General features: G+C 40.3%; 1 protein-coding gene across 3 annotated transcripts in view; it reads right to left on the bottom strand.

Moving 5' to 3' along the window:
* Nucleotides 1-12,518, bottom strand: part of LOC107710273 (endonuclease V) — a 129,102-nt gene that overhangs the window by 11,855 nt on the left and 104,729 nt on the right. For all 3 annotated transcript variants that reach the window (XR_001636577.1, XM_016514997.1, XM_016514999.1), the window contains one exon: nucleotides 5,278-5,406. Coding sequence is in view for 2 of the 3 variants with exons in the window: in XM_016514997.1 (XP_016370483.1) it covers nucleotides 5,278-5,406 (129 nt within the window). In the remaining variant the exon portion in view is untranslated. The remainder of the gene's footprint in view (nucleotides 1-5,277; nucleotides 5,407-12,518) is intronic.

Below are 12,518 nucleotides of genomic sequence, written 5' to 3'. Positions count from 1 at the left end.
TTAACAATTTTAGTAAAAAAAACTTAACAATATGAGTATGTTATGAATTCAGCTCAAGATTATATATCTGTTGAAGCAGGTGTTTATCAGACCATTGTTTATGGCCAAATGTATAAGTCCTGCTATTCAAAGCGTCATGAATGGAAAACAGTCATCATGGGTAAGAGAATATATTATTTCTCTATGTTTGCTTCTTATGAATGAGCAGTGCTGTGAATGAATCCTGAATATCTTGACAACAGGAAGTCAGTTCAGAGGAAGTCGAGCTGTCAGATGAGGAATACAAACCACAGTCTGAGTCAGACACTTCAGATGAGCAGCAGATCTGATCGAGCTAAACTCCTCTCACATGTACAGCTATCTGCATCCTCTGAGTTTAGTGAAGCTCTGAGATCAGACCTAACTGCTCTGGATGTGTCTGAGCGCAATGGAAAGTGAATCTTAAAGGCCAAATAAACATCATGTGTGAATGAAGAGTTGGACTGCCTCATGAGGAGCCGGTGACTGATGTTGAGACAGTTCTGCTGAATGTCACCGTCCCAGAAAGCAAAGCTCATCAGCCCATCATCACACAATGAAGAGGAGAGCAGTAAGAAAAGAGCAGCAGCGCTGAGAGAGGAAGAGAGGGAAAGCAGCGCGGCTGAAGAAGATCAGTGTGTGCAGTCAGCAAAAACCTCCTGATCAGCAAACTGTCACGAATCCGGTGCATGAACTTCCGTCTGCTTGCCACCAGAGGTCACCCTTCCATTACATTGACTCTCGCACTACACAAACTGTTGCATGTCATCCCGGACTACATATCCCATCATCCATTGCACTAATTGCACACAGCTGTAACCAATCACACATTCACTATATAACACTCACTCAGATCCCTTTCAAACTGCAGAGTATTGTTTAGCATCTATGCTGCTATGCGTAGCTACTTTACGGAGCCAGTTCCCGGTCCTAGCTTGAGTTTCTAGTTCTGAGTCTAAGTCTAGTTTATCCTGTTTATTGCCTTAGTAATTTCGTGTTTTGATCCTAGCCTGTATATCTCGTTTCTGTATGATCTCTGCCTGCCCTGAAGTATATCGCCTGTCTTGGATTACCCCTCTCGTCTCGCCCTGTTCAGATACTGTTTATTCCTCGCCTGGACCATCGCTTGTGTTTTGAATTACTCTTCAGTCTTGCCCCCTATATACCTGTTTGCCATTGTCCGACCCTTGCCTGTTTTGACTATGTTTCAGAATAAAGCTTTGCATATGGATCCGCACGCCTCTCGTCTTGTTTGCCCCATAACATATGGTATCAGCCCATATATGGTATCATTTGAAAGCTTAGAGTGTCTTCTTTACAAAGAATACCATTACTTTTGGTTTTTTGATACATAAAGCAGTAAAATGAAGCTTAGAAATGTATTCGACCCACACACGAATTCCGCCTAATGATTGCGAATAATTTTTCCGAAGAATGTGTATTTTTTTATATTTTTCACAAAACAGTCAAGTCATATATCACAAGAAAGCTCTCATTCTCAAGAATTTGACTACATATATTAATTGATTGTGTGACAATCACAGATCGAATGATCTTCAATAGAATTGCGATGTGAAATTTCTCATCTCTAAGCAAATTTTCTTATGGGTTACATTCCTACTCGTAGCACTGCTTCAGTCAGCCGCAAACAGCCACAAATATCTATATACTTATAGAGCTTTTAGATTAGGATCTCTTCTTTCAAACAAGACCATTTTCACGTTTCTGCGTCCTTCCATCGGTGAGATATATAGCGTTTTGTTCAGCTGCGCAACAGAAGCTCACCAGAGAAAAAAAGATGCTCTTTTGGCAAACACGCGCTCTCCAAATCATAGCAGCTCTGGCCAGCGGCTCTTATGTTCTACAACTCTGGGCTGCTCAGTGGGCGGCAATAGATCAGATTATACGCCACTCAAGCGCGCCGGGCCACTCAGAGCCGTGAAATTTGGCACCTCTGGGTCAATAGACAGGAGGGGGGAGAGAGAGGATCCGGGTCAGCACTGGAGCTGTTTTGAGCGTGGGTCTTGTAGTTTTCTTTGACTGTTTTGAAGGCGATAATGCACGCTGGAAGACAAACGCAAGTCTTGTGTCTCCTGAAAGAAAAAAACTGATTGTATAAAACACAAAATTTGATATTTGGTATAATTCGCTTATGCCATTTTGTATATTACTACTTAGACAAACATAAAAATGAAACATAATTCAGTCAATAATCAAGAAAAGTGCTATGGCACATAGTAAAATAGGATTCTGGGGGCAATATGATTTATAAAACCTGTTTTTGGAAAGGAAACTCACAAAGACACTTTTAGACGCAAAAAAGGGACAATTTTACTCCCTTCGGTTATAATTCAATAACTCCTGTTTAGAAGCTGTTATTTGAAAGATTCTTTTTTTCTGGCATATCTTGGCAACTAGTGGAATCAAACAATATAAGCTGCAGAGAGCTGGAGCAAATAGAACCTGAATAACAAAAAAAATTCTGAAAAAAAATCAAAAAGTGCCTATGTTTTTTTTAGTGTTTATTGTAATATTTAAAACATATACAATGTTATTTATGAAGAATTACAACCATATTTTGTAGTTCAAAGGGTTTTCTATAAAATGACACCATTGTTTTTCATTTCCTCAATTGTATGTGTGTAGAGTAAACATTTGAATTAGGGTATGTCAAATTTAGGCGAAAATACACAAAAACGCCCCTGAGCGTAAATTAAGTCATCACTGGCTTACAGTCCACATCAATAGATTTAGCAATAAATCTGTCCCCCTCATGCCTGTTCATAAAGGACATGTTTTCATGTTCTGTCTGCGATATTTGTACATTTTTGTCAAATACGCAAACCTTTTCATTTAATAGCAGCTATATGCATTAGATGTAATAGCAGCTGGGTGGCCAAGCTGTGCTCTATAAACTACTGCACTATCCCGATTTACCCCTGAGAAAAACTCAAGTAAGAATGCTCTTGACACAGAATCAGAGATTAAACGACTTTAACTGGAAAATGACTGTTTACTATTGTCCTCTTTTTAGAGCAGCTTTACAGCAGTTTTTTTGAAAAAACATTTACCTGTAAAGCTGCTTTAGCACATTCTGTGTTGAATAAAGCGCTATATAAATAAAGGTGACTTGACTTGACTTGACGACGTACAAAGTGAATGCATACAAATCTCATGACAACTAAAGACTAAGCTAATACTGAGTCTATGTGTGTTTGAAAGCATAAAATAGTAAATAGTCTGAAACTGCGCTGCAGAATATAGGGGGAGTGAGAACAAAGCAAGAAATCTGTGTTTTACAACATTTTAGCATTCTGTAGAGGGGTGTTGCCTCTTAGTGGTGGCCATTTTTGACACAATCATTACAATAACCATGTCCAAAATCTACTTGTGACGAGTGGGGCGGGGCCGAGAGCCGTGGGAATGGAGTGTGGTCGGTGGAGTTAATGATAATGCATGACACCTGCGCCACTCACCGGTCTCGAGTCCCACGGAGGAGCTCCGGAAGGATAAAAGGAGGAGTGACGACAGTGTTGGACGAGAGAAGACCAGGTCTGGACTTTATTTTGTGTTTTGGTTCTGTTTGTGCGCGACAGTCGTCCGCGAGGGGCTGTCGCGCTATTTTGTGTTTATTTTATTAGTAAAGTTTTGTTTGAACGTTCGCCGGTTCCTGCCTCCTTCTTCCCGTGACTACGAACTTTGTTGCACTACTCTTGTCTATCTACAGTGGCCCTGAAATTTATTTGGACACCTTTGGACACTTAGTTGACACCCAAAAATTAAATTTAAGTCATTATTTACTTAAGCTGTAAGAAAATTTTCACTCACTTCTGTATTTGTCGCTTTTATCTTTCAGAAAATAAAGTTGCTGCTCTCATTGTCCCATCTGCTACACAGGGTCTTTAAAAGGATAGTTCACCAAAACATTGAAATAATTTACTCACCCTCATATCATTCCAAACCTGTATGCTCTTTCTTCTGTGAAAAACAAAAGATATTTTGTTTCTGTGTTTTTCCACAGTTAAAAATACAATCTACAATAAAATACAATACAATACAATAGACATACAGGGTTGGAAAAAAAAAAGATATGGGGTTTTTATTTGAGTTCCATTATTTTTTTTCTAGCGGATGGATGGCATTTAACTATTTTACTTTTTTTAAAAAAAGGAACATTTTAATATATATTTTTCGCTTTAATATTTGTACTGTGCGGTAAAAATTTTTATAAAAGCAATAAGGTATTCAATGCATGCTGTATTTGCAAAAAAGATATTTTGTTTCTGTGTTTTTCCACAGTTAAAAATACAATCTACAATAAAATACAATACAATACAATAGACATACAGGGTTGGAAAAAAAAAAGATATGGGGTTTTTATTTGAGTTCCATTATTTTTTTTCTAGCGGATGGATGGCATTTAACTATTTTACTTAAAAAAAAAAAAGGAACATTTTAATATATATTTTTCGCTTTAATATTTGTACTGTGCGGTAAAAAATTTTATAAAAGCAATAAGGTATTCAATGCGTGCTGTATTTGCAATACAGTCTGTCCCCCATTGGGCCTAATGGCCCTCATCCTTAACTGTATTCACAATACTGCTTGGCTTCTCATAGCTTATTGCGTACATACTCATTGGTTGCTATAGTAGTGGTATAAGCACCTGCACGATGCCAAGACTCTCTCATACAACAACTGAGGAGCTATCAGAAAGAGAGGACAAAAAAAATGAAATTGCCTTTTACCATTTCTATCATGACATCTTATACAACTTGAAATCTGATCTGACTCTTCAGATTCAAATGTAAAAAAAAAAATTTAACCACAAGGATGTAGTTTGTATCACGTTTGTAAAATTTCAAATTTGTGTTTTTTGTTGTTCAGACTAATAGAAACACAAAATCAGATTTTTGTTGCCTGTCTTAAATGATCTGAATGAATATCTTAGTGTGAATACCCTTTAAAGCAGGGGTATCAAACTCAATTCCTAGAGGGCCGGAGCCCTGCAGAGTTTTGTTCCAACCCTGCTCCAACACACATATCACGTAGTTTTGAAATAAGCCTGAAGGACTTGATTAGTTTGATCAGGTGTGTTTAATTAGCGTTGAATCTAAACTCTGCAGGGCTCCGGCCGTCCAGGAGTTGAGTTTGACACCCCTGCTTTAAAGCATCAGAAGTCGTATGAGAACAAATTATTAGTCTGCGTTTTATGTAATTTTGGTTAATTCATGCTGTAGAGACCTCAAGTGTGTGTACCTGTCGTATTGGTTCAGGTACTCTGTAGAGGCAGCAAGTGTGTGTGAGTCTGACTGCTGTATCCAGACTGATTCGATGACCCACAGAAACATACACAGGTTTGATACTGCTTTGGGAACTGCGGAGAGCCTGAAGAAACACAACAAAAACAGAAGTATTCACTTAAACATTTACTTCCAAACAAACAATCTACCGTAAATTTAATAAAAGAAAACATAGCAGGAATATATATATTAAATCTAAATTAATTTGGTACCTTAGCACATCATAGGTTACTACTACTCATTCTAAATTAAAGGAAAACATAACACATGAACAAAATATATCTGTGTGTGTGTATATATATATATATATATATATATATATATATATATATATATACACACACACAGATAGATAGATAGATAGATAGATAGATAGATAGCCCTGGTCTTCCATACAAATATACATAAATACACAGACAAAAAACATTTAGAAACTGCAACCAATGTTTATTTAGATGTTTATTTACCTTTTAGCCTTTTATAGAAATAGATATACAATAAGAATAAGTATATTGCAAGATTAAAAAGTGTGCATTGGCTACAAGTTGTCATTTATATCGCGATGCATTGTTTCTAACATATTTGTATCTGTAAAAACCGATTTATTTATATATAATTACTAGTGGATGCGCTATACGTTTATTATTTAGAAAGTGGTCAATAATCTGTGACCAATATTTTATATGTAGATTGATTTCTCCTCTCTAAACTGTTTCTCAAGCGCGCGTTCTCTAATCACCGCTGCTGCGTTAATATGACGTATCAAAACACTGTAGAGACCTGAAGAAAGGCGGGGATTAAAGTCCAAAACTTGACTTGAAATAACCTAACAAATCAACCGGGGCTAAAGCAGTTCCATAAATGACAAATTCACACAATCTCACTAATTTGTGCACGCTTATTCTTAAGCAGACCTTAATGTCGATAATGGATCAAATCGATCCACCATGACAAACAGCGAGATCTTAATGACGATCATGGATCAAATCGATCCACCATGACAAACAACGAATATATCTGTGCTGTTTAATGCATTCGAGACATTGTGTTTTCCTAAGCAGTGTTGGGCAAGTTACTCTGAATATGTAATCAAATTACTGATTAATGATTACTCCTTTTAAAAGTAATCACGTTACTGTTCTGATTACTTTATTTCAAAAGTAATTAGTAACATTATAGTTACGTTACTATTTTCTCCATGAAATTTATGAAATCCCAGCATACTGTAACGGGGCTGACAAGACGTGAGACGTGTGGATCCATCTGCAAGCTTTTATTTAAGAGACGTGGTCATAACAGGCAGGGTCGAACAATGGCAAACAGGTATATGGCGGGCAAAACACAAGAATACGCTTGCACCTGTTAATCGTTTATATTTTATATTAGTTCATGTTTCTTTTGTGCAATAGATGAATAACAATTTATTTGTTTTAGATATTTTGTTTAGATATTTCTATTTTGCGTGAGTCCCGTGAATCATTTTATTCTCCCGCATCCCGCACACACACGGGTGTCTACCCGCCCGCACCAGCACTCACCCATCTTGTCCCGCGCCGCACTCTGTTGCGTCGGGTCTCGCGGGAGCAGGTCTCTAATCCACTGGCACTTGACTCGACAGTGCCTGTGCTACATCCTTTTTAGGTCTCTAGATTATAAAACACTGCATTCTGTCAGCAATGTAACGTGGCAGTAACGTATAGAGACGTCGGCTTGTAACTATACTCTAATTACTATTCTGAAAATTATAACGCGTTAAATTACTCTGTTACTAAAAAAGTAATCAAATTACAGTAACGCGTTACTAAGTAATGCGTTACTGCCCAACACTGTTCCTCAGTGCATAACTGACATGTAAGTGGATTATTGTAATAGGTAAATCAAATGTAAGCTAGTAGGCTACAGTAGGCCTACTAATTACTAAGCTCGTGTATGAGTGAGTGTGAATGATAAATGAGTGTTTCTTATAGCAGTTAAAATGTAATAATTTTCTTTATTATCTATTTTCATTTTTAATTAAGTGATTTTAACTTAATTTAACTTAATTTACACTGAACAAAATTATAACGCAACACTTTTGTTTTTACCCCCATTTTTCATGAGCTGAACTCAAAGATCTAAGACTTTTTCTATGTACACAAAAGGCCTATTTCTCTCAAATATTGTTCACAAATCTGTCTAAATCTGTGTTAGTGAGCACTTTTCCTTTGCCGAGATAATCCATCCACCTCACAGGTGCGTCGTCCTCATCGGGGTCTCGACCTGACTGCAGTTCGTCGTCATAACCGACCACCGACTAAGATGCCATCGAATGTGATGAGTCAGACTAACTGAAATAAGCCTGGCTTATTTGGTTAACTTGTTTTATGAAACATGTTGAATCAAATCGAATCTAAATCGGATCACACTGCATCGTAATTGGGGTGAATCGCATCGCATCGGTAGCTGCTTCATATGTATCTTTAAAGTATTTTATCGTTGGCTATGCATCGAGATGCGTATCGTATCGGCCTGAGTCATGAGATGCACATCCCTATATATATATATATATATATACATTTGATACCCCTTAGCACATCATAGGTTCCTAAATAATGAAACAAAAAACATTTGTATGTGTTTTTGTTGGTATCCTTGGCAAATATGAACAAAGAAGGCTTTGAAAATAAGAAAGTAAGTGGGGGAAAATCACATGAAATTAATATATTTCTCTAATACACAGTGGTCACAATTACTGGTACCCTTTTTATGAGTATATCTCTCAAGTATATTGAGATTTCATTTCAATACATTCATATTTTCATTTTTTAGCACACCAGGGTGACTAGAAACTCCCATTTCCACAATTAGAGCAATAATTAAGAATTTCCAATGAACAGAAAATGTTACAAATCTGCCAGGAAGAGGATGTTATTGTCAAGTAACCATGTCGAAGCACACACGCAAAGGATGAAGAAGACGATAATGACGAAGATGACGCCAAGTCAAGTCACCTTTATTTGTATAGCGCTTTATACAATATTGTGTCAAAGCAGCTTTACAGTGTCAAACAGGAAAAAAAGTGTCAATAATGCAAGAGGACAATAACAAAGAGTAATTTTTCAGCTAAAGTCAGTTCATTGATGATTCAGTGATGTCATCATCCAGTTCAGCTCTCTTCCAATAGTGTCTGTGCAATCAGCCAAGCGTTCCCAACTAAACAAGCCACGTCTTTAATAAATCCATATATAGGTAAATCCAAGTAAGAGAAGGCAGGGGACACACATAACATTGCCGATACCCAACCACTTCAAACTGAACAGACAGGAACTTAAATACACAGACCAAACTAGGATAATAAACAAGACACACCTGAAAATAATGAAGAACTCAAATCAGAAACCATGACAACTAACTAGACAGAGAAAACGGTGCAAACAAAGTCCAAACAATGTGATGTTGTGACAGATCGCCCCCCTCCTGGAAGGCGTGAACTCACGCCACAGAGAGAGGAGGGTCAGGAGAACGGCGGAGGGCTGGGTGAAAGGGATGGCGTAGGGCAGGCGGCCGGACGATCGGGAGGAAACTGGAGGTTCTGGAGGAGGATGGAAGACCAGGAGGAGGACGACAAACAGAGTCCAAGGTGGAGCAGACGGAGGTAGGAACCAAGGAGGATGCAGGAGGGACCAGGAGCAGGAGGAGCCAGGTGGGACCCAGGCCGCAGCCAGGATGGCATCCCATGGTGGAGCCGATGAAGGGAGGAGCCATGGTGGAGGAAGGACTGACGACACCAGGGGGCCGACTGACGGAGGCGGAGCAGGTGGAACAGAAGCCCAGGGCAGAGACAGAGAGCCACAGAGACGGAGAGCTGCAGAGCCAGGGCGACACTGAGGATCCGGAGGGCCAGGGCGGAGCCGACGGCTCTGGCGACCGTGGCAAAGGTGGGGACTCAGAAGACCGCGGTGGAGCCGGAGCGACAGAGGACCAAGGTGGAGCCAGAGGGAGGGAGGAGCCAACCTGAGCCAGAGGGACGAATGGATGAGGCGAAGCCGGAGGAGTGTAGTCCCAAGGCGAAGACAGCTTTGGGTCCGGAGTGGGGCTGGTGAAATCCTCATCAGTGGGGTCGAATGGCAGGACTGTCCATAATGGAAAACAAAAACACTGACAAAAATGGGAAAATTAAATGGAGTAACAGATGCAGTATCTGTCTTACTATATCTTTCGGTTGGGTATTCTGTCACGTAATGTGTCAATTCTGTGTCGATGAACACACACAAAGACAAAGATGACGATAAGCAGTCTTTAATAAATCCACATATAGGTAAATCCATGCAAGAGAAGGCAGGAGACACACATAACATTGACGATACCCAACCACTTCAAACTGAACAGACAGGAACTTAAATACACAGACCAAACTAGGATAATACATAAGACACACCTGAACATAATTAAGAAGTCAAATCAGAAACCATGACAACTAACTAGACAGAGAAAACAGTGCAAACAAAGTCCAAACAATGTGATGTTGTGGCAGTTATAATGTCTTAACACAAGACGAGGAGGATAGTTTGAGTCTCCAAGGATCACAGCTGGAGAGTTGCAAAAATTAGGTCAGAAAGCTTTAAAATAAATAAATAAAACAGCACATACATCACCACATGTTGTTTGGGAGGGTTTCAATAAAAATTATCTGCTTTCATCCAAAAACAAACTCCAGCATATTCAGCTGTCAGACACTACTGGAACTTCAAATGGGACTGGGTTCAATGTTCACATGAAACTAAAAAATGAGTTAAAGAATTTTAGCAGCAAATACTCAAGATGGGTTTGGTGCACACAGGGATTAAAAAAAGTACCCCATGCATACAATTAAAGATACTGCCATATCTTTAATGTTGTGGGGCTATTTTTCTGCCAGAGGTCCTGGACATCTTGTTCAGATAGATGGCATCAAGGATTCTAGCAAATACTAACAGATTAAAAAATCTGACTGCCTCTGCTAGAAATCTTACAATGGGCCATGGCTGGATATTCTATCAGGACATTGATCATAAAACAAATATCAAAATCAAAACAAAAATGGGTCACTGAGTACAAAACAAAGCTTCTGCCATGGCCATCCCAGTTCCCTGACCTAAACCCTATAGAAAATGAGTTGGGTGAACAGGAGAGGAGAACCACCAACATGGACCTGGGAATCTGAAGGATCTGGAGTGATTCTGTATGAAGGAATCATCTCTGATCTCTTTTCAGGTGTTCTCCAACCTCATCAGGCATTATAGGAGAAGACTCAGCACTGTTATCTTGGCAAATGAGGTTGCAAAAAGTATTGAATTAAAGGGTACCATTAATTGTGGTCAACGTTTATTACAAGAAAAAAATGAAAACATTTATATCATAATGAAAATCTCCCCCATTTAAAATTCTTATTCTTAAATTTTTGTACTTTAATAAAATTTTTGTAAATGTTAAAAATAAAAGTTCAAAATGATGATCAACACAGTTCCCCTCCTAGGGAACTCAACGCTGCTCCCCCTAGGGGGCACATTGGAGAATGCTGCCTGCATGACCGGTGTCTGAAGCACGTGTGAAACAACGGCAAATTATTGGCCCACCTGGCTCATAACGTCATAGGCGGGATGCCCGGAAGTATAAAAGGGCACCTGCTGAATACGTCACCCTCTTTGCTGTCTTCAGGAGCCGTCTGTTTGAAGTGCGTGTGAGAGACCAGGGCAGGTGAGCGGTGTGGAAGTGTGTGCCTCCGGTCCAGAGGTTTCTGGCACTTGAGGCACGATCTATCTGTCATCTGTTTTGGTCAGGAGCTTGCGCTTTCAGTGCTCGAGGGCTCTGAACGCGCGCATTGTGAGTGTTATCCAATGAGAAGCTCATTGGATGAGTGACAAGCGTTTGCGTCTAGCGGTTCGGGTCCCGCTGTTGCCGAGGCATGGCGAAGACTCGGATCGAGGGATTCGCGGGGTTAAGATGCCCTTTTTGGGTTATCGGATTCCGCGGATAGCGCTCGAGTCGAGCAGCGCCTTAGGGAATGTGTGCCTCCGTGTTTGGATTCTAACACTCGAGGGTATGTTCTGCTTTTGCGTTTGTCTCGGCGAAGAGCACGCATGTTCAGAGTTACGCGCTCATTGTGATGAGTCACGATGTCTAAGCTCCGCTCGCGTTTGTTCTTATTCCCGAGGGATACGGAACAGAGTGTTTGTGTCTCACGGCCCGGTTCCGCTGTTGCCGCGGCACAATTTATCTCACCTCACGGTCATCACTTTGATCTGCGGCATCTGCACACCCTCTCTATACGGGTTGTCAGATGCCACAGATATTGTTGGGTTGTTATGACAATGAAGTGTGAGCACGGAGTCGTTTCAGCCCTGATCCTGCGAGATCGTGGGCAGAGCTATATTCAGCTCGGCCGTGCCTCTCTGATATGCATGTTATTGTGTGTGTGGAGAGTAGGGATATGCCGGTATCAAATTTTCATGTTGTGGTTAATTGCTAATGCTTTTATCACGGTATGATCGGCCGTGCCTCTCTAATATGCATGTTATTGTGTGTGGAGAGCCTCGCTGGGCGTGAATATATTTAAATATTCTGTGGAGAGAGGCTTGCGAGTTTTCTCTCCCAGGATTTTCAGCACCTAGAGTGGTTATGGGGAATATATTTTGCTCTGGAATATGGCAGTCTGAGGGCAGCTATATTCTAGCCTAGATTCTAATAACTAGGTTGGGTTCCCCTTGGCACAAGTGTTCGAGTAAGTGCTGAAGCTTTTGTTTAGGTATCTGTTATTTGAGGATAGCTGTGTTCCAGCACGGAGACCGCTTCCCTTTTGGGGTTTTTAGATTGTGGTCTCTGTGAGCCCATTGCCTGGACTGTGCTGTCTCCCCTTCAGGGTTTTAAATAAATGGCCCACTTCCGTGGCCTGGGTAATCTTCAGCCTTATCTGAGAGAACTGCTATTCCAGGATAGCTGTGTCCAGCCCTCTAGTGCTATGGCTACCGCTTACATCAGGCTTGATCTCGGACTATGATGTTTGTGTTCACTCTTTAGCGAATCATTTACTGATGGTCTGGATCTCCCTCTTGTGAGATCTTGGTCAATAGCACGGTGCTTTGCTAGCCTACTGTGAGACTGACATGGATTGGGGACCTCCTTAATATAGCTTTCTGAGGTGGTTATATTCCAGCCATTGTTTTTGGCAGGACGGGCTTA

This window comes from Sinocyclocheilus rhinocerous, unplaced genomic scaffold, assembly GCF_001515625.1.
Source record: "Sinocyclocheilus rhinocerous isolate Xijiao unplaced genomic scaffold, SAMN03320098_v1.1 scaffold567, whole genome shotgun sequence".
In the NCBI taxonomy this organism is placed as follows: Eukaryota; Metazoa; Chordata; class Actinopteri; order Cypriniformes; family Cyprinidae; genus Sinocyclocheilus; species Sinocyclocheilus rhinocerous.
The sequence above is the reverse complement of the archived record's forward strand: the minus strand, read 5'-3'. Positions and strand labels throughout refer to the sequence as shown.